This window comes from Podarcis bocagei, assembly GCF_964188305.1.
Source record: "Podarcis bocagei genome assembly, chromosome: 2".
NCBI lineage: Eukaryota > Metazoa > Chordata > Lepidosauria > Squamata > Lacertidae > Podarcis > Podarcis bocagei.
Window position 1 is genome coordinate 8,206,528 of NC_138126.1, and position 22,101 is coordinate 8,228,628.

A 22,101-nucleotide genomic window follows, 5' to 3' on the forward strand; every position below is an offset into this window, starting at 1 on the left:
CTCACGTCTTCAGATACAAAGTGTCCAATAACAAACTTTGTTGGTCTCTAAGGTGCTACTGGAAGGAATTTTTTTATTTTGTTTCAACTACTGCAGACCAGACACGGCTACCTACCTGCAGCTACACATTGCTTGTCCTGTTTGGGCTGTGTATCCGAGACAGTCAACCCCTTGGGCTTGAAGCTTTGGGCGGGCTTTGGATCATAAACACAAAGTTAATAAATAATAATAATAAACAACTTGAATCAGATCCTGTTTTTGTAGCATGCATGCACAAACACATATATAATTATATATATGTATGTGTATATAATTTTATTGTTTAATATTCTTGCTTATTCCCAGGTGGGGTGCCTACTTCCCCATTTTCGTTTTCCAGTTTTCCTACACATCTTTGTTCCTCCGCATCCATCCCATAGGATATGACATTCATCTCTCAGGTCTTTCCAGAAGCTGCAAAACACAGAAACGTTCCTTATGGTTGCTATGCTGCAGATTAATTTCCGGAGGAGAGTTTATTTCCTTTGGCACATAAAACATTCCTTGCATTTAATGTTCCGTATTTTGCACTTACGCATCTTTATAATAATTTTAAGGGATTTATCCTAAGGAAACTGGAGATTTTAAGGGCCTAAGCTGATTTTAGTTGTATTTTAGCGTTCCTACACTGGTCATGTAGGTATTGGTCAAACCAAACCCTGTGGAACTCCCTCCCGTCAGTTGTCATTGAGATAAATTGCTACACAACTTTTAGAAGACATTTTAAGGCAGCCCTGGGTCGGGAAGTTTTTAATGTTTGATGTTTCATGATGCTTTTATATGTGTTACAATTTTAAATAATGCATGGGTTAGAAAAAGTGCTTAGAAAAGCATTTCTGTCCACCAGTTGTTAACTCCAGAACCTGAGGAGATAAGATACTTCCTACAGCACATGAACTACAGAATCTCTTCCCCCAGGAAGCATAGTGACTTGGAACGGGGATGAGGCCCATTCATGGAGGATTAGGCTAGTCCCACACTTTGCAACTCCTGCCCTAGAGAAGTCAGACGGGCTGCCGGCAGGTGAAGACCTTATGCCAAATAAGCTTCTGGAAACTGGCTGTTTTTGAGGAAAGGGCTGGTATTGCTGTCCTTTCATTATTTTTAATATCAATACTTAATAGTCCTTTATATCCATATATATTTTAACTCTCTTGAAGTTTAATCACTTTTCCAATTTAACGGTAACCTGCCTTGACTTCCCGTCCTGGAAAAAGACAGGCCAAAAACATAACATTAATACAAATGGTAATGATGATGTCCGTGGGTTCTGGCCAAGCTGGCTCCGCTTTAAACAGGTGTCCTTCGGGGGGGGGGCATGTTTCTAGATGTCGCTTTCTGGATATTAGCCTTCTTAAAGTCCAGAGTGCGTCACCGACTCCACTCAGCTTTCCCTTGCCTTTGCCTCATGAAACCCAGGAAGACAGGATCCCATTCTACTTGGAAGTGGTCACTTCCTCACAAAGATCCCAGTACTTGGTTTTTTTTTTGGGGGGGGTGTTATTGGGATGTTTTTGTTTATGTATTTTGTTTTTATATTCTGATTTTATATTGTGAGCTGCCCTGAGATCTGCACATATAGGGTGGTATTGTGGGAAAATGATTGCTTGTACATAAGAGCATGAGCAGAGTTCTTATTATTGCAGAGTGATTTTACAGCACGAGATATTGCTAAGAGCATGATGAGCACGTGAACACCTCATGCTAGACTAATGATTGGCTCACGTAGCATAACACTCTCTTTGTCTGTGGGCAAAAGCAAGGTTACATTCCTTTGATTTGGTACCTTTGAGTACCAGGCAGAGAAAGCGCAGTGCTGGAGGAGAGAGGATGATCTATTTTTTACTGCACACAATAAACATTGCGGCTGAAGCCAAAGCTTTTTCTTCAAGTCATCTTGGTGTGAGACTGATTTCTTACTGATTTTCTTACTGATGTCGAGCTGGATTCTCGACATGGTATGAAAATATAATAATAATAATAATAATAATAATAATAATAATAATAATAATAATAATAATAATAATGATGATGATGATGATGATGATGATGACTCAGTTCCTCCCTATAGGTGAGGACAAGGTCCAAGAGAGATGACCCCCTTGTTCCTTCTTTTTATGTTTATTAGCTATATCTTCAATAGCTGTATCTATCTATCTTTATTAGAGTAGAATTCCTTTTTAAGGATTATATATGTCTTCCTGCTTTATCTGAAAGCCACCTTGACTCCCAGACTTGGGGGGGAAAAGGAGGCATATACTGTACAATAATAAAAAATAATGATGATACTATGGCTCTCAGGGGTCACTGGATCCTGCATGGGGAACCAGCCGGGGGAGAGGATCCTGCTGCCCTCGGGGCCTGATCCTGCAGGGCTTTCCAGACAGAATCCGGGCGGCCTCTCCTCGCTCTGCGCCCCAGCAGCCAAAAGGTTCCTGCCGCTCGGCTCCGCAAGGGTTAACAGGAGCCACAGGCCCGAGATTCCTAGAGGGGAAGGGGGGGAGTCCGTAGCCAGAGGAGGAAGGGCTTCCGCTTGCTGTCCTGGGCCAATCACAAGCAGGGCAGGGGGAGTGGCCTATCGCTCCCCCGCCCCTTGTGCATTTTCTCGGAGCAGTCCCGGTTTGTTTCCACTTGGCGAGGGCGATCCCTGAGGCTCCGGTTTTGATTTCTGCTTGTATCTGCCCCAGTGCATCAGTCTGGCTCTGCAAGGCACGGAGGGGGGGGGGATCCACCCAGCGCCTAGCCCAGCGGATTCGTCTGGTGCTTCTGCCTTGCATCTAGTAAGTAGCTAAGTGTCTACTCGGAAGAAAGCACCACTGAGTTCAGTGGGCCTTACTCCCAGGTAAGGGTGGGGGGGGGGCTATAGTGTTTTATCTGTTGTCCTGCTGTGAGTCCTGAAGGCCATTCCCTGTGTGATAGGAATTTTGTGGTTTTAAATTGTTAACGGAAAAATCCGAGGGCTCCCTTGGACAAAAAGTAAAGACACCAACCAGAGTAAATTGAAGCAAATCAGCAGCCTGTAGGCTTGGTCTTTATTGAACTGTCGCGACAGGGTGCTCCCCTCACTTGCAGGTGAGAGGAAAGACCCAGAAAGATGGTGTGCAAGACCTTATAAAAACTTTTGAAATTCCCATCCTCCAGGTCAAGCCCACCCCCAGAAACATCATGCATACATTACAGAAAGGAGGGGTTGAGGGGGGGGTTGTGGTGGTAACCCGAGTGTCCTGTCACCTGGCTGGTTCCTCCTTTCCTCCTCCCCATGAGTCACTTCCAGGTGACAAAGGGGAGTTTGCAGTTTCCTGCCCCCAGAGGGAAAATCTGATTATTGTCCTTTGTTTCAGTCTGTGCTGAATCCACTACCATATGCAGGTTCTTTGTGATTTTGATTGTCTTCTGTCTGGGATTATCAGGGTTGGCATAGCAACTGGGCAGGGCTCCTGTGGATGTGCTGGGATGGTGAAGGGATTATGGCTGACCAGAACCAAGCCCCCCCCCCTTTGATAGTCCTTGTCATATGGAGTAAAATAAAAATGGAATAGTGCAAATCCGATGTATGGTTGATTTTCTATGAATTTATAACAGAAATGTGGCGTATGTAGTGTGTCAGTGTGAGTGTGTGTGATGTTTGTGCAAACAGAATGATTGGGGTGGGGGGTTCCTGCTACAAAATATATGGCAATGTTCATAAGTGTGCCAACCAAGCACATACATGGATCAGCACAGGAAGACCAACCTGGAACCACTTTGATTCCTAAACTGACCAAATCTTTTCTCTGCAAGGTCAAAATGGAAAAGCCTCCCCATTGTCTTTTCCTTCACAAATCCTGTCTTGAGGGTATGTCTGTGTTTGAATAGGGTGTGAGCCTGTGACCTGGCTCAGGAACTAAGTGTTTATCATTACAAAAGACTGGCCAGGATACCCAGGAAATCCAATCAAGTGACCTGCCAGACAGGAGATAAACAAAAACAGGAGAAAAAACAATATTAAAATTTCTGTTTTAGACCGCCTTTTCTGTGATGTAGGTGGGATGTATCTGAGGGGTGGTCTTAAGTTACACCCCTTCTGTGATGTATGTATGATGTTTCTGGAGGTGGTCTTGATCTACAGGGTGGCAATTTCAAAAATCTTTATAAGGCCTTGCACACCATTTTTCTGGGTCCCTCCTCTCTCCTGCAGGTGAGGGGAGCACCCTGTTGCTACAGATCAATAGAGGCCAAGCCTACAGGCTGCTGTTTTGCTCCAAGTAATCCAGATTGGTGTCTTTGTTTTTTGTCCAAGGGAGCCCTTGGATTTTTCCGTTAACACCTGCAGGGCCTTTTCCCATCTGACCTTGGGAACAGGGACCATAAGAGACTCCTAGGAGGCGGGAGGACATTGCCCTGCTGTGAGTCCTGATGAGCCCAGACTCATTGGAACAAACTCTGGGGTTTTTTAATAGTTTTTAATCTGCGGCGTTTTACCTTTTTTGTTTTTTATTTTGTTTTTGCTCTCTTGGGTGTGGGATAAACATTTAGTTAGCGCTGGGGACTAGCTTAATTTCAGAATAATTGTGAATAGTTGTTTTTAGTTGGTTTCTCCTGTTTTATTGATTTATTGTATAGTTTGTGTTCTGTTTTGAAGGGGAGAGAGTCAGGGCTTCCTGGCAGTTGGCCCCAGCCAATAGAATGGCTAGGGCAGGTTACACAGGTGGGGCGGGGGGGGGGATGCACTGGCACACCTGATATCAGTGAGGAGGAGATACAATAAGACCAGACCATCTTATTACCGAGGAGGCAGGTTTAGTCATTGTTTCAAGACTATCCCTGCCTCTGGGTCATAGCTGTCAACTTTCAGATTTTCAGGACGTCATTAGCTTACACCAGGCGTCTTACTGAGAAGACCCAGTTTTTTGAGTGCATGTTCTGGAAGTTGGGCAATAGGGACAGTACAGGATTCCTTTTGGTGCACCAGCCTCCCTGCTGCACCAAGGATTCCCTGCCCGAGCTGCTTCAGGTAATGGCGGATGTTCTCCGGGAGACACCGAGTTTGGTTGTCCTAGGGGATTTTAACATCCATATTAACACAACCTTACAAGGGGCCGCTCTGGACTTCGTGGAAAGCATGGCCTCCATGGGGCTGTCCCTGAATAGGTTTGGCCCTACTCATAGTCGTGGACATGCCTTAGACCTGGTGTTCACCTCTATGGATGTGGGTGATTTGACACTAAGTAAAAGCGAAACAAAAGAAGTTCCATGGTTGGATCACTTCATGGTGGAACTGGACTTCTCCGCGACCCTTCCCCTCTGCAGGGAGGTGGGACCAATTCTGATGGTCCTTCCCCACCACTTAATGGATCCAAATGGTTTCCAGAGAGAGTGGTAGGGGATGTTTTATCCCATGTTGATGGCCTTTCAGCTGATTCCCTGTGGCCTGCTGGAATGCCGAGTTAACTAGGACTATCGACTGTCTGGCTCCAAAGGGCCCTCTTCAATTGCATGGAGCCTGGACAGCCCCATGGTTTCCCCAGAGCTGTGGGTCATGAAACATTCTCTGAGATGGCTCTGAGATTCCACCAGTGGTGGAAAACGCAGTCTGAATTGGACCGGACACAGGTTAGAGCTCAACGTTGTGCCTGCCAAGTGGTGATAGCGATGGCGAAGAGGACTTTCTTCACCGCCTCTGTTGCATCTGCAGTAAACAGTAGCAGGAGACCCTTTCAGGTGGTTCACAATCTAACAGAACAACCTTTGCCATTGGTGCCTGGTAAGGCCCCCAAGATCTCCTGCAAAGTATTTTACAAATAAAGTGGCTCAGATTCGGAAAGACGTAGACTCCACCATGGGAACAGGGCTGGGGTGGGAAAGTGCTAGAGTCCTGTCTAGTCAAGTTGCATGTGATCAATTCCAAAGTTACCTCTGAGGATGTGGACAAGCTGCTTGGACAAGTGAACCAACCACCTGTTTCCTTGATCCTTGCCCACCCTGGCTCATAAAAGTGAGCTGGGAAGGGCTGGGTGATGGGCTCTGCGGTGTAGTGAATGGTTTCTTCTGTGAGGGAGCCTTCCCAGACCCACTGAAAGAGATGGTTATTAAACCGCTTCTTAAAAAAATATTTTTGGACCCGGCCAACAAGGCCAACTATTGCCCAGTCTCAAATCTTCCATTCTTAGGCAAGGTGATTGAGCAGGTGGTTCATAATAATCATAATCATAATAATTTATTTATACCCCGTCCATCTGGCTGGACAACTCCAGGCATGCCTGGAGGATGCGGACCATTTGGATCCCTTCCAATCAGGATTCAGGCCTCATCATGGGACTGAAACTGCCATGGTTGCTCTGGTCGATGATCTCCAGCGGGCGAGGGACAAAGGTGAGAGCTGTTTCCTAGTTCTGCTGGATTTCTCAGTGGCCTTTGATACCATCAACCATGATATTCTTCTGGACTGTCTTAAAGGATTTGGGAGCACTGTTATACAGTGGTTCCGCTCCTTCCTCCTGGGCCGTGTCTAGAAAGTGGGGGGGGGAATGAGTATTCAGACCCCTGGGCTCTCACTTGTGGGGTGCCTTAGGGTTCCATCCTCTCCCCCATTTTAACATCTATATGAAGCCGCTGGGAGAGATCATCAGGGGGGTTGGGCTGGCTGTTCATCAGTATACGGTTGAGCTCTTTTAAATCAGAAGCAGAGGGATGGAGAGTGGAAACAAGGAAACTCTGGCAAGAAAAATCCCTTCAGGCTCCATTTACTTCCGCCTCCCTCCCAGGAACTTGCAGCTTGTTTAAACTTTTGAGTTCTGCAAAATAATTTCAAAGATCTGTGATCCTAGAAATGACCTGAGCTGGGGCTCCCCACCTCCAGTACCCATTAAGGCTGGGATAGGTCAGCTGAGTTTGGGGGGGGGAGGGAATGAGAAGAAATGGATGGACCCCCCCCCCAAGTGAGCAGAAAAGACAGAGCGGAGAGAAAAGGCAAGAAGGTCTTGACTGGAGGAAGGGAGGGGAAGAGGCCCAATGTGTTTCTGGGTGTCAGAAGAGGAAGAATATGCACAGCAGTCCTTTTCATATTTACTCCTAAGTAAGCTCCACTGAGTTCAATGGGATCTATTTTTAGGTCACTACCGTGTGAACTGTGCCAGCCTTAAGAAAGGATAGAGGAAGCAGACAGATTAATTTGGAAACAGAAAAACATATCACGGAGCAATGGATCCAAACTACAAGAAAGAAGATTCCACCTAAACATTAGGAAGAACTTCCTGACAGTAAGAGCTGTTTGACAGTGGAATTTGCTGCCAAGGAGTGTGGTGGAGTCTCCTACTTTGGAGGTCTTTAAGCAGAGGCTTGACAACCATATGTCAGGAGTGCTCTGATGGTGTTTCCTGCTTGGCAGGGGGTTGGACTTGATGGCCCTAGTGGTCTCTTCCAACTCTATGATTCTATGAATTTCAAAAATCTTTATAAGGCCTTGCACACCATTTTTCTGGGTCCCTCCTCTCTCCTGCAAGTGAGGGGAGCACCCTGTTGCAACAGATCAATAAAGGCCAAGCCTACAGGCTGCTGTTTTGCTCCAAGTTATCCTGGTTGGTTTCTTTGTTTTTTGTCCAAGGGAGCCCTCGGATTTTTCCATTAACACCTGCAGGGCCTTTTCCCACCTGGCCTTGGGAGCAGGGACCATAAGAGACTCCTGGGAGGCGGGAGGCCATTGCCCTGCTGTGAGTCCTGATGAGCCCAGACTCATTGGAACAAACTCTGGGGGTTTTTAATAGTTTTTAATCTGTGGCATTTACATTTTTGGTTTTTTATTTTGTTTTTGCTCTCTTAGGTGTGGGATAAACATTTAGTTAGCGCTGGGGACTAGTTTAATTTCAGAATAATTTTAAATAGTTGTTTTTAGTTGGTTTCTCCTGTTTTATTGATTTATTGTATAGTTTGTGTTCTGTTTTGAAGGGGAGAGAGTCAGGGCTTCCTGGCAGTCGGCCCCAGCTAACAGAATAGCTAGGGCAGGTTGGGGGGGGGAATGCACTGGCACACCTGATATCAGTGAGGAGGAGATACACTAAGACCAGACCATCTCATTACTGAGGAGGCAGGTTTAGTTGTTGTTTTAAGACTATCCCTGCCTCCGGGTCTGGCCTTGACTGGGAGGATACTGGAATCAGCAAGGGAGACCAACATGACCTCAAGGTGCTGCTGTGCAATGCCAGGTCAGTGATTCACAACACCACTGTCACCCACGACTTGATCATGGATGGAGGACTTGACCTGGCATGTGTAATGGAGACGGTTGGATGAAGCAGATGGGCCTGTTCTTGCTACTGCTTGTCCACCAGGTTTCTCTTACGCACAGCAGCCCAGGTTATATGGGTGGAGAGGGGGGTTGCAGTGATTTTTAGGACGTCATTAGCTTACACCAGGCGTCTTACTGGGAAGACACAGTTTTCTGAGTGCATGTTCTGGAAGTTGGGCAATAGGGACAGTACAGGATTTCTTTTGGTGCACCAACCTCCCTGCTGCACCAAGTATTTCCTGCCCAAGCTGCTTCAGGTAATGGTGGATGTTCTCTGGGAGACACCTAGTTTGGTTGTCCTAGGGGATTTTAACATCCATGCCGACACAACCTTACAAGGGGCCGTGTGGTGTAGTGGTTAAGAGCGGTAGTCTCGTAATCTGGGGAATTGGGTTCGTGTCTCCGCTCTTCCACATGCAGCTGCTGGGTGACCTTGGGCCAGTCACGCTTCTTTGAAGTCTCTCAGCCCCACTCACCTCACAGAGTGTTTGTTGTGGGGGAGGAAGGGAAAGGAGATTGTTAGCCGCTTTGAGACTCCTGAAGGGGAGTGAAAGGCGGGATATCAAATCCAAACTCTTCTTCGTCTTCTCTGGACTTCGTGGAAAGCATGGCCTCCATGGGGCTGTCCCTGAATAGGTTTGGCCCTACTCATAGTCGTGGACATGCCTTAGACCTGGTGTTCACCTCTAGTGACGTGGGTGATCTGACACTAAGTAAAAGCGAAACAAAAGAAGTGCCATGGTTGGATCACTTCAAGGTGCAACTGGACTTCTCCGCGACCCTTCCCCACTGCAGGGAGGTGGGACCGATTCTGATGGTCCTTTCCCACCACTTAATGGATCCAAATAGTTTCCAGAGAGAGTGGTAGGGGATGTTTTATCCCATGTTGATGGCCTTTCAGCTGATTCCCTGTGGCCTGCTGGAATGCAGAGTTAACTAGGACTATTGACTGTCTGGCTCCAAAGGGCCCTCTCCGATCGCATGGAGCCCGGACAGCCCCATGGTTTCCCCAGAGCTGCGGGTCATGAAACATTCTCTGAGATGGCTAGAGCACCAGTGGTGGAAAACGCAGTCTGAATTGGACCGGACACAGGTTGGAGCTCAACGTTGAGCCTACCAAGTGGTGATAGCGATGGCGAAGAGGACTTTCTTCACCGCCTCTGTTGCATCTGCAGTAAACAGTAGCAGGAGACCCTTTCAGGTGGTTCACAATCTAACAGAACAACCTTTGCCATTGGTGCCTGGTAAGGCCCCCAAGATCTCCTGCAAAGTATTTTACAAATAAAGTGGCTCAGATTCGGAAAGATGTAGACTCCACCATTGGAACAGGGCTGGGGTGGGAAAGTGCTAGAGTCCTGTCTAGTCAAGTTGCATGTGATCAATTCCAATGTTACCTCTGAGGATATGGACAAGCTGCTTGGACAAGTGAACCAACCACCTGTTTCCTTGATCCTTGCCCACCCTGGCTCATAAAAGCGAGCTGGGAAGGGCTGGGTGATGGGCTCTGCGGTGTGGTGAATGGTTTCTTCTGTGAGGGAGCCTTCCCAGACCCACTGAAAGAGATGGTTATTAAACCGCTTCTTAAAAAAATATTTTTGGACCCGACCAATATAGCCAACTATTGCCCAGTCTCAAATCTTCCATTTTTGGGCAAGGTGATTGAGCAAGTGGTTGCATAATAATCATAATCATAATCATAATAATTTATTTATACCCCGTCCATCTGGCTGCTTAACTCCAGGCATGCCTGGAGGATGCAGACTATTTGGATCACTTCCAATCAGGATTCAGGCCTCATCATGGGACTGAAACTGCCATGGTCGCTCTGGTCGATGATCTCCAGCGGGCTAGGGATAAAGGTGAAAGTTGTTTCCTAGTTCTGCTGGATTTCTCAGTGGCCTTTGATACCATCAACCATGACATCCTTCTGGACTGTCTGGAGGGGCTGGGAGCTGGGGGCACTGTTATACAGTGGTTCCGCTCCTTCCTCCTGGGCCGTGTTCAGAAAGTGGTGGTGGGGGATGAGTGTTCAGACCCCTGGGCTCTCACTTGTGGGGTGCCTCAGGGTTCTGTCCTCTCCCCCATGCTTTTCAACATCTACATGAAGCCGCTGGGAGAGATCATCAGGGGGTTTGGGCTGTGTGTTCATCAGTATGCAGTTGCGCTCTACCTCTCTTTTAAATCAGAAGCAGAGGAATGGAGAATGGAAACAAGGAAACTCTGTGGCAAGAAAAATCCTTTCAGACTCCATTTACTTCTGCCTCCCTCCCAGGAACCTGCAGCTTGTTTAAACTTCTGAGTTCTGCAAAATAGTTTCAAAGATCTGTGATCCTAGAAATGACCTGAGCCTGGGGCTCCCCACCTCCAGTACCCATTAAGGCGGGATAGGTCAGCTGAGTTTCAGGGGGTTTGGGGGGGGGGAGGGAATGAGGAGAAATGGATGGACCCCCCCAAGTGAGCAGAAAAGACAGAGCGGGGAGAAAAGGCAAGAAGGTCTTGACTGGAGGAAGGGGGGGAAGAGGACCAATGTGTTTCTGGGTGTCAGAAGAGGAAGAATATGCACAGCAGTCCTTTGCAGATTTACTCCTAAGTAAGCTCCTCTGAGTTCAATGGGATCTATTTTTAGGTCACTACCGTGTGAACTGTGCCAGCCTTAAGAAAGGATAGAGGAAGCAGACAGATTAATTTGGAAACAGAAAAATATATTTTAAAACTGTTGGGGACCGTTGCAGAGGGGATGCCCCATTTGAGCTCCAGGGGCAGGAGAATATCTAGGGCAGAGGAATCCCTGCAGCTTCTCTGAGGCTCCCTTTGCTTCTCTCTCTCTCCCTCCCAAGGAACCTGCAGCTTGTTTTGCCTTCAGAGCTCCTCAGAAAGGATGAAAGTGTCTGATCCTGCAAACCTAGTGAGGATGGAAGGAGGAAGATGGACGGTTGACCTGGTCAGGCTGTCTCCCACCACCTTTGAATGCTCCCTCCCAGGAGCCTCAGAGAGATCTGGTGAGTTGCAGGGAATGGAGAGGGGGATCTGGGGAGATGTTTGGAGTGAGGAAACTCCCCTGGCAAGAAAACCAGGAAGGCTGCAGGGCAAGACTACTGGGCTGTGAAAGATAAAAGGTAGAAAAGGAAAGGAATGTTTTCCAGTGGTGGCATGGGATTTTTGGTGGGTGGGCAGGACTTTTGTTAGGGGGGCAGAACTGGTGTGATTCGTCAGTTAGTTATGTGTTTCTAATGTTTTACTTGATCTGGGGGGCTGCCCCCCACCCCTCCTTGGCTATGCCCATGAACGGTGGTGTGAAGAAAATTCTTTTTCAGAGTATAATATTGTGTTGGGTCCTGAATCTTCTGACACTCGGTGGTAGCTGCAGCAATTGCCAGATCAGGGATAAGGACCACTTGCTTTTTAAAATACTCCCATATATACAGAACTCCTGGTGTGCCTTTTGCAGACTCTCCCAAGTGTCCTTATTTTCCAGGGACAGTCCCAGGTTTACAAAAGTCATCCCAGTTTTCAGATTTGATCCTGGAATGTCCCACTTTTTCTTAAAAGGTAAAGGTACCCCTGACCGTTAGGTCCAGTCACAGACAACTCTGGGGTTGCACGCTCATCTTGCTCTATAGGCCAAGGGAGACGGCGTTTGTCTGCAGATAGCTTCTGGGCCATGTGGCCAGCATGACTAAGCCGCTTCTGGTGAAACCAGAGCAGCATACAGAAACGCCGTTCTATTTACAAGCAAAACATTTAAATAGCTACCTTTCTACCAGTAGGATGGGATGGGGGGCCACAGGAACGAAACAAGGTCAGAAGGGGGCCAAGGCTGGGAAAAGGTTGAAACTCTGTTCTACATTATGTTTCTGAATTTAAGAGAGGTGCAAGTTAGATTAGGAGGATGTTCTGGGGATGATGCAAAATGAAAAATAGAGATGCATCAGCTTAAATTCAGCATTAAAAGTCCTCTGTGGATGAGGCCTGATAGAGACACAACATTTACCAGTTTTCATTTTTAATCCATTAGGAGATGTTTGGGGGATCCAGACTGAAAGAGAAACATCAGAAGTGCCTCATGAAAGAGCAGAGGAGCATAATGCGCAACGGAAACTGCGGGTTCAAGTTGGAACCTACAGAAATGAGGGGACCCAAATGCAGAAGGTGGGGAGGGAATCCACCGCTTCTCAGGTTAATGAAAATCAGATGTGCAGAGAGAAGCATGAATGTACTGTGTGTGGAAAGAGATTTCCTCATCGCTCAACGCTTACTTCGCATCAAAGAGTGCACTCGGGTGAAAAACCATATAAATGCTGGGAGTGTGGAAAAGGTTTTAGTCAGAGTGGCTCCCTTACTTTGCATCAAAGAACTCATACAGGGGAGAAACCTCATCAGTGCTTTGAGTGCGGAAAGAGCTTCAGTAACAGTGGCTCCCTTAGTAGGCATCATACAACCCACACAGGGTACAAACCAAATTACAAATGTTTGGACTGTGGGAAGAGCTTCAGGCACAGTGACTCCCTCATGAAGCATCACAGAATTCATGCAGGTGAAAAACCATACCAATGTTTGGACTGTGGGCAGGGCTTCAGGCACAGTGACTCCCTCACGAAGCATCAAAGAATTCATACAGGGGACAAACCGTATGAGTGTTTGGAGTGTGGAAAGAGCTTCACTCGCAAAGACTCCCTTACTTTGCATGAAAGAAGTCACACAGGAGAAAAACCTTATAAATGTTTGGAATGTGACAAGAGCTTCATTCGTAGTAGCCACCTCTCAAGACATAAAAGAACTCATACAGGGGATAAACCTTATAGATGCTGGGAGTGTGGAAAGAGTTTTAGTCAGAGTGGTCACTTTAATTTGCATCAAAGGACTCATACAGGGGAGAAACCTCAATGAATGTGGAAAGAGCTTCTATTGCAGCAGCCACCTTACTAAACATCAAAGAATTCATACAGGGGACGAATCTTATGACTGTTTGCAGTGTGGGAAGAGCTTTTGTCACAGTAGCTCCCTTACCCGGCATCAAAGAACTCATAGGAAAACATCTTAGAAGGGATTAGAGTGGGGAAAGATCTTCAGTCACATCAAGATCTACGGAAAGCAAACCAAAGTCTGTACTCAGTGTTAGAAATTGCTTCTTTATCTTTGTTTGGTTTTAATTTTGCTTACCTCTCTCTGTTTAATCATAGGCTTTTGCTTGTTCTTTTGAGCCTAGTCTGCCTCCTAATGTCCACAGTTGAGTAGCAGGGTTTTGTGTTAGATTTTCTTGGTTTATTGGCTTCTCCTTGCATCATGGCAGTCTGAACGTAGGAGGGCGAAGAGTGGGCTTGCATTAGACAAGGCAAGAGATATTGTGTAGATGAGGCAAAATAAAAAATAGAGACACAAGCAGTTTCAAGTCCACCTTAAAGTCCAGTGTGGATGAGGTCTTTACACCGTCTTTTACCAGCTTTCTTTTTTTATTCACCACCACAGCAATGATTTGTACCCTGCCCATCTAACAGGGTTGCCCCAGCCACTCTGGGCAGCTGCCAACATATATAAAAACATCTCCCATTAAAAGGTTTCCTTCTATAGGGCTGCCTTCAGATGTCTTCAAGGTTACTCATCTCTTTGACATCTGATGGGAGGCCCTCTGCCTGCTTCCCTGTAGCTTCTCACATTGAGGGAACCATCAGAAGGCCCTTGGTGCTGGACCTGTGGTCCTGCTGTGGCTCCAAAACTTGTTGATGTAACGGAGTGCTTTCCTAATAAAGAACAAAACTACAAATTGCTTCCAGTAGCACCTTAGAGAACAACTAAGTTTGTTATTTTGTATGAGCTTTCATGTGCATGCTCACTTCTTCAGATACAAAGTGTACATGTACACGAAAGCTCATACCAATAACAAACTTAGTTGGTCTCTAAGGTGCTACTGGAAGGAATTTTTTTATTTTGTTTCGACTACGGCAGACCAAACACGGCTACCTACCTGCAGCTACACATTGCTTTTCCTGTTTGGGCTGTGTGTCCGAGACAGTCAACCCCTTGGGCTTGAAGCTTTGGGCGGGCTTTGGATCATAAACACAAAGTTAATAAATAAATAATAATAATAAACAACTCGAATCAGATCCTGTTTTTGTAGCATGCATGCACAAACACATATATACTTATATATATAATTATATATGTATGTGTATATAATTTTATTGTTTAATATTCTTGCTTATTCCCAGGTGGGGTGCCTACTTCCCCATTTTCATTTTCCAGTTTTTCCTACACATCTTTGTTCTTTTGCACCCATCCCATAGGATCTGACATTCATCTCTCAGGTCTTTCCAGAAGCTGCAAAACACAGAAACGTCCCTTATGGTTGCTATGCTGCAGATTGATTTCCGGAGGAGAGTTAAATTTACAAATACAGAGTTTATTTCCTTTGGCACATAAAACATTCCTTGCATTTAACGTTCCGTATTTTGCACTTACGCATCTTTATAATAATTTTAAGGGATTTATCCTAAGGAAACTGGAGATTTTAAGGGCCTAAGCTGATTTTAGTTGTATTTTATCGTTCCTACACTCGTCATGTAGGTGTTGGTCAAACCAAACCCTGTGGAACTCCCTCCCGTCAGTTGTCATTGAGATAAATTGCTACACAACTTTTAGAAGACATTTTAAGGCAGCCCTGGGTCGGGAAGTTTTTAATGTTTGATGTTTCATGATGCTTTTATATGTGTTACAATTTTAAATAATGCATGGGTTAGAAAAAGTGCTTAGAAAAGCATTTCTGTCCACCAGTTGTTAACTCCAGAACCTGAGGAGATAAGATACTTCCTACAGCACATGAACTACAGAATCTCTTCCCCCAGGAAGCATAGTGGCTTGGAACGGGGATGAGGCCCATTCATGGAGGATTAGGCTAGTCCCAGACTTTGCAACTCCTGCCCTAGAGAAGTCAGACGGGCCGCCGGCAGGTGAAGACCTTATGCCAAATAAGCTTCTGGAAACTGGCTGTTTTTGAGAAGGCTGGTGTTACTGTCCTTTTATTATTTTTAATATCAATACTTAATAGTCATTTATATCCATATATATTTTAACTCTCTTGAAGTTTAATCACTTTTCCAATTTAACGGTAACCTGCCTTGACTTCCCGTCCTGGAAAAAGACAGGCCAAAAACATAACATTAATACAAATGGTAATGATGATGTCCGTGGGTTCTGGCCAAGCTGGCTCTGCTTTAAACATGTGTCCTTCCGGGGGGGGGGCACGTTTCTAGATGTCGCTTTCTGGATATTAGCCTTCTTAAAGTCCAGAGTGCGTCACCGACTCCACTCAGCTTTCCCTTGCCTTTGCCTCATGAAACCCAGGAAGACAGGATCCCATTCTACTTGGAAGTGGTCACTTCCTCACAAAGATCCCAGTACTTGTTTTTTTTTTGGGGGGGGGTGTTATTGGGATGTTTTTATTTATGTATTTTTTATATTCTGATTTTAAATTGTGAGCTGCCCTGAGATCTGCACATATAGGGTGGTATGAAAATTTAATAATAATAATAATAATAATAATAATAATAATAATAATAATAATAATAATAATAATAATAGTAAATACTTCGTGGCTCAGTTCCTCCCTATAGGTGAAGACCAGGTCCAAGAGAGATGACCCCCTTGTTGCTTCTTTTTATGTTTATTAGCTGTATCTTCAATAGCTCTATCTATCTATCTATCTTTATTAGAGTAGAATTCCTTTTTAAGGATTATATATGTCTTCCTGCTTTATCTGAAAGCCACCTTGACTCCCAGACTTGGGGGAAAAGGAGGCATATACTGTACAATAACAAAAAATAATAATGATACTATGGCTCTCAGGGGTCACTGGATCCTGCATGGGGAACCAGCTGGGGGAGAGGATCCTGCTGCCCTCGGGGCCTGATCCTGCAGGGCTTTCCAGACAGAATCCGGGCGCCTCTCCTCGCTCTCCGCCCCAGCAGCCAAAAGTTTCCTGCCACTCGGCTCCGCAAGGGTTAACAGGAGCCACAGGGCCGAGATTCCTAGAGGGGAAGGGGAGTCCGTAGCCAGAGGAGGAAGAGCTTCCGCTTCCTGTCCTGGGCCAATCACAAGCAGGGCAGGGGGAGTGGCCTATCGCTACACCCCCCTTGTGCATTTTCTCGGAGCAGTCCCGGTTTGTTTCCACTTGGCGAGGGCGATCCCTGAGGCTCCGGTTTTGATTACTGCTTGTAACTGCCCCAGTGCATCAGTCTGGCTCTGCAAGGCACGGAGGGGGGGGGGGATCCACCCAGCGCCTAGCCCAGTGGATTCGTCTGGTGCTTCTGCCTTGCATCTAGTAAGTAGCTAAGTGTCTACTCGGAAGAAAGCACCACTGAGTTCAGTGGGCCTTACTCCCAGGTAAGGGTGTGGGGGGGGGCTATAGTGTTTTATCTATTGTCCTGCTGTGAGTCCTGAAGGCCATTCCCTGTGTGATAGGAATTTTGTGGTTTTAAATATATGGCAATGTTCATAAGTGTGCCAACCAAGCACCTACATAGATCAGCACAGGAAGACCAACCTGGAACCATTTTGATTCCTAAACTGACCAAATCTTTTCTCTGCAAGGTCAAAATGGAAAAGCCTCCCCATTGTCTTTTCCATCACAAATCCTGTCTTAAGGATATGTCTGTGTTTGAATAGGGTGTGAGCCTGTGACCTGGCCCACGAACTAAGTATTTATCATTACAAAAGACTGGCCAGGATACCCAGGAAATCCAATCAAGTAACCTGCCAGACAGGAGATAAACAAAAACAGGAGAAAAAACAATATTAAAATTTCTGTTTTAGACTGTGATGTAGGTGGGATGTATCTGAGGGGTGGTCTTAGGTTACACCCCTTCTGTGATGTATGTATGATGTTTCTGGGGGTGGTCTTGATCTACAGGGTGGCAATTTCAAAAATCTTTATAAGGCCTTGCACACCATTTTTCTGGGTCCCTCCTCTCTCCTGCAGGTGAGGGGAGCACCCTGTTGCTACAGATCAATAGAGGCCAAGCCTACAGGCTGCTGTTTTGCTCCAAGTAATCCAGATTGGTGTCTTTGTTTTTTGTCCATGGGAGCCCTTGGATTTTTCCGTTAACACCTGCAGGGCCTTTTCCCATCTGACCTTGGGAACAGGGACCATAAGAGACTCCTAGGAGGCGGGAGGACATTGCCCTGCTGTGAGTCCTGATGAGCCCAGACTCATTGGAACAAACTCTGGGGTTTTTTAATAGTTTTTAATCTGCGGCGTTTTACCTTTTTTGTTTTTTATTTTGTTTTTGCTCTCTTGGGTGTGGGATAAACATTTAGTTAGCGCTGGGGACTAGCTTAATTTCAGAATAATTGTAAATAGTTGTTTTTAGTTGGTTTCTCCTGTTTTATTGATTTATTGTATAGTTTGTGTTCTGTTTTGAAGGGGAGAGAGTCAGGGCTTCCTGGCAGTTGGCCCCAGCCAATAGAATGGCTAGGGCAGGTTACACAGGTGGGGCGGGGGGGGGATGCACTGGCACACCTGATATCAGTGAGGAGGAGATACAATAAGACCAGACCATCTTATTACCGAGGAGGCAGGTTTAGTCATTGTTTCAAGACTATCCCTGCCTCTGGGTCATAGCTGTCAACTTTCAGATTTTCAGGACGTCATTAGCTTACACCAGGCGTCTTACTGAGAAGACCCAGTTTTTTGAGTGCATGTTCTGGAAGTTGGGCAATAGGGACAGTACAGGATTCCTTTTGGTGCACCAGCCTCCCTGCTGCACCAAGGATTCCCTGCCCGAGCTTCTTCAGGTAATGGCGGATGTTCTCCGGGAGACACCGAGTTTGGTTGTCCTAGGGGATTTTAACATCCATATTAACACAACCTTACAAGGGGCCGCTCTGGACTTCGTGGAAAGCATGGCCTCCATGGGGCTGTCCCTGAATAGGTTTGGCCCAACTCATAGTCGTGGACATGCCTTAGACCTGGTGTTCACCTCTATGGATGTGGGTGATTTGACACTAAGTAAAAGCGAAACAAAAGAAGTTCCATGGTTGGATCACTTCATGGTGGAACTGGACTTCTCCGCAACCCTTCCCCTCTGCAGGGAGGTGGGACCAATTCTGATGGTCCTTCCCCACCACTTAATGGATCCAAATGGTTTCCAGAGAGAGTGGTAGGGGATGTTTTATCCCATGTTGATGGCCTTTCAGCTGATTCCCTGTGGCCTGCTGGAATGCCGAGTTAACTAGGACTATCGACTGTCTGGCTCCAAAGGGCCCTCTTCAATTGCATGGAGCCTGGACAGCCCCATGGTTTCCCCAGAGCTGTGGGTCATGAAACATTCTCTGAGATGGCTCTGAGATTCCACCAGTGGTGGAAAACGCAGTCTGAATTGGACCGGACACAGGTTAGAGCTCAACGTTGTGCCTGCCAAGTGGTGATAGCGATGGCGAAGAGGACTTTCTTCACCGCCTCTGTTGCATCTGCAGTAAACAGTAGCAGGAGACCCTTTCAGGTGGTTCACAATCTAACAGAACAACCTTTGCCATTGGTGCCTGGTAAGGCCCCCAAGATCTCCTGCAAAGTATTTTACAAATAAAGTGGCTCAGATTCGGAAAGACGTAGACTCCACCATGGGAACAGGGCTGGGGTGGGAAAGTGCTAGAGTCCTGTCTAGTCAAGTTGCATGTGATCAATTCCAAAGTTACCTCTGAGGATGTGGACAAGCTGCTTGGACAAGTGAACCAACCACCTGTTTCCTTGATCCTTGCCCACCCTGGCTCATAAAAGTGAGCTGGGAAGGGCTGGGTGATGGGCTCTGCGGTGTAGTGAATGGTTTCTTCTGTGAGGGAGCCTTCCCAGACCCACTGAAAGAGATGGTTATTAAACCGCTTCTTAAAAAAATATTTTTTGACCCGGCCAATAAGGCCAACTATTGCCCAGTCTCAAATCTTCCATTCTTAGGCAAGGTGATTGAGCAGGTGGTTCATAATAATCATAATCATAATAATTTATTTATACCCCGTCCATCTGGCTGGACAACTCCAGGCATGCCTGGAGGATGCGGACCATTTGGATCCCTTCCAATCAGGATTCAGGCCTCATCATGGGACTGAAACTGCCATGGTTGCTCTGGTCGATGATCTCCAGCGGGCGAGGGACAAAGGTGAGAGCTGTTTCCTAGTTCTGCTGGATTTCTCAGTGGCCTTTGATACCATCAACCATGATATTCTTCTGGACTGTCTTAAAGGATTTGGGAGCACTGTTATACAGTGGTTCCGCTCCTTCCTCCTGGGCCGTGTCTAGAAAGTGGGGGGGGGGAATGAGTATTCAGACCCCTGGGCTCTCACTTGTGGGGTGCCTTAGGGTTCCATCCTCTCCCCCATTTTAACATCTATATGAAGCCGCTGGGAGAGATCATCAGGGGGGTTGGGCTGGCTGTTCATCAGTATACGGTTGAGCTCTTTTAAATCAGAAGCAGAGGGATGGAGAGTGGAAACAAGGAAACTCTGGCAAGAAAAATCCCTTCAGGCTCCATTTACTTCCGCCTCCCTCCCAGGAACCTGCAGCTTGTTTAAACTTTTGAGTTCTGCAAAATAATTTCAAAGATCTGTGATCCTAGAAATGACCTGAGCGTGGGGCTCCCCACCTCCAGTACCCATTAAGGCTGGGATAGGTCAGCTGAGTTTCGGGGGGTTTGGGGGGGGGAGGGAATGAGGAGAAATGGATGGACTCCCCCCCCCCCCAAGTGAGCAGAAAAGACAGAGCGGGGAGAAAAGGCAAGAAGGTCTTGACTGGAGGGGAAGAGGACCAATGGGTTTCTGGGTGTCAGAAGAGGAAGAATATGCACAGCAGTCCTTTGCAGATTTACTCCTAAGTAAGCACCACTGAGTTCAATGGGATCTATTTTTAGGTCACTACCGTGTGAACTGTGCCAGCCTTAAGAAAGGATAGAGGAAGCAGAAAGATTAATTTGGAAACAGAAAAACATATCACGGAGCAATGGATCCAAACTACAAGAAAGAAGATTCCACCTAAACATTCGGAAGAACTTCCTGACAGTAAGAGCTGTTCGACAGTGGAATTTGCTGCCAAGGAGTGTGGTGGAGTCTCCTACTTTGGAGGTCTTTAAACAGAGGCTTGACACCCATATGTCAGGAGTGCTCTGATGGTGTTTCCTGCTTGGCAGGGGGTTGGACTCGATGGCCCTTGTGGTCTCTTCCAACTCTATGATTCTGTGATTCTATATTTTAAAGCTGTTGGGGACCGTTGCAGAGGGGATGCCCTATTTGAGCTCCAGGGGCAGGAGAATATCTAGGGCAGAGGAATCCCTGCAGTTTCTCTGAGGCTCCCTTTGCTTCTTTTTCCACCCCAGGAAAATGCTGCTTGTTTTGCCTTCAGAGCTCCTCAGAAAGAATGAAAGTGTCTGATCCTGCAAACATAGCGAAGATGAAAGGAGGAAGATGGACGGTTGACCTGGTCAGGCTGTCTCCCACCACCTTTGAATGTTCCCTCCCAGGACCCTCAGAGAGATCTGGTGAGTTGCAGGGAATGGAGATGGGGACCTGGGGAGATGTTGGGGGTGAGGAAGCCCCCCTGGCAAGAAAACGAGGAAGGCTGCAGGGCCAGAGCTCTGGGTTGGCAGAGATAAAAGGTAGACAGAAAAGGGAAAGTTTTTAATGGTGGGGTGAAAATCATTTTCAGGCAGGATTCCTCCTTTCTTCTCTGGTAGGGATCAGGAGAAAGACACCCCACTTTACCATGGAAACTGTGACTGGGGGCTTCACGCATAATGAGGCTTCCACAGCCTCCTTAGGATCTGCTTTCAGGTCACTAATAGGCCTACCATTCCCTGAGGGCTGGAAGGAAGACCTGCACTCTGCTGCAAGGCCCATTTCCACCTGGCCTAGGGGGCGGAGCCCAGACTCACCTTGAACAGCCTAAAGAGGCTCCTGGGAGGCCACTGGGACATTGCTGGAACAACTCTTGGGCTGGGGGCAAATGGCAAAAATGTTTTATAATGTTTTAAACAGTTCTAGTTTTGGTTCCCCTGTTTTGTTTTTGTCGAGTTGGTGTTAGTTAAATGTTTAGGGACGCAGGCGACGCTGTGGTCTAAACCACTGAACCTCTCTGGCTCGCCAATCAGAAGGTTGGTGGCTTGAATCCCTGTGACGGGGTGAGGTCCCGTTGCTCTGTCCCAGCTCCTGCCAACCTAGCAGTTCAAAAGCACCCCAGTGCAAGTAGATAAATAGGTACTGCTGCAGCAGGAAGGTAAATGACATTTCTGTGTGCAATGTTTTCAATCACGGTGTCGCGTTGGTGTTTAGTCATGCTGGCCACATGACCCAGAAAGCTGTCTGTGGACAAACACCGGCTCCTTCAGCCTGAAACTGAGATGAGTGCCACTACCCCATAGTCATCTTTGACTGGACTCAACCATCCAGGGGTCCTTTACCTTTACTTTAAATGTTTAGTTGGGGTTGGTGGTTATTTTAATTTGGGTATAACTGTAAAAACTGTTCCCTCCCAGGACCCCCAGAGGGATCTGGTGAGTTACAGAGAATGGAGAAGGGGAGATGTTGGGAGTGAGGAATCTCCCCTGGCAAGAAAACCAGGAAGGCTGCAGGGCACGAGTTCTGGGCTGTGAGAGATAAAAAGTAGAAAAGGAAAGGAATGTTTTTCAATGGTGGCATGGGTGCGGGATTTTTGGTGGGTGGGCAGGACTTTTGTTAAGGAGGCAGAACCAGCATGATTGGCCAGTTAGTTAAGTATTTCTAATGTTTTACTTGATCTGGGGAGCTGCCCCCCCCTTGGCTATCGC

General features: G+C 46.7%; 4 protein-coding genes across 7 annotated transcripts in view; all 4 read left to right on the plus strand.

Moving 5' to 3' along the window:
* The window catches only part of LOC308580402 (uncharacterized protein), a 40,661-nt gene extending 40,411 nt beyond the window's left edge, over positions 1-250 (plus strand). The window contains exon 6 of the transcript XR_014004821.1: positions 184-250. The gene's annotated coding sequence lies outside the window, so the exon portion shown is untranslated. The remainder of the gene's footprint in view (positions 1-183) is intronic.
* Positions 1-22,101, plus strand: part of LOC308581031 (uncharacterized protein) — a 58,207-nt gene that overhangs the window by 5,054 nt on the left and 31,052 nt on the right. The gene's annotated exons all lie outside the window — the stretch shown is intronic.
* Positions 2,618-13,189, plus strand: LOC308578951 (uncharacterized protein; the record flags this gene model as incomplete). Its single annotated transcript, XM_081179558.1, has 3 exons — positions 2,618-2,819; positions 11,140-11,301; positions 12,318-13,189. Exons 2-3 carry the CDS (start codon positions 11,181-11,183, stop codon positions 13,187-13,189), a joined length of 993 nt encoding a protein of 330 aa, XP_081035684.1. The 5' UTR covers positions 2,618-2,819; positions 11,140-11,180.
* The window catches only part of LOC308580420 (uncharacterized protein), a 34,826-nt gene continuing 21,851 nt past the window's right edge, over positions 9,127-22,101 (plus strand). For 2 of the 4 annotated variants that reach the window (XR_014004824.1, XM_081182012.1), the window contains exons 1-2: positions 19,389-19,446; positions 20,656-20,817. Coding sequence is in view for 3 of the 4 variants with exons in the window: in XM_081182012.1 (XP_081038138.1) it covers positions 19,404-19,446; positions 20,656-20,817 (205 nt within the window). In the remaining variant the exon portion in view is untranslated. Of the gene's footprint in view, positions 10,162-16,452; positions 16,617-19,388; positions 19,447-20,655; positions 20,818-22,101 lie in introns of those variants that run through there. The other 2 variants (XM_081182013.1, XM_081182014.1) reach the window with 2 other exon arrangements.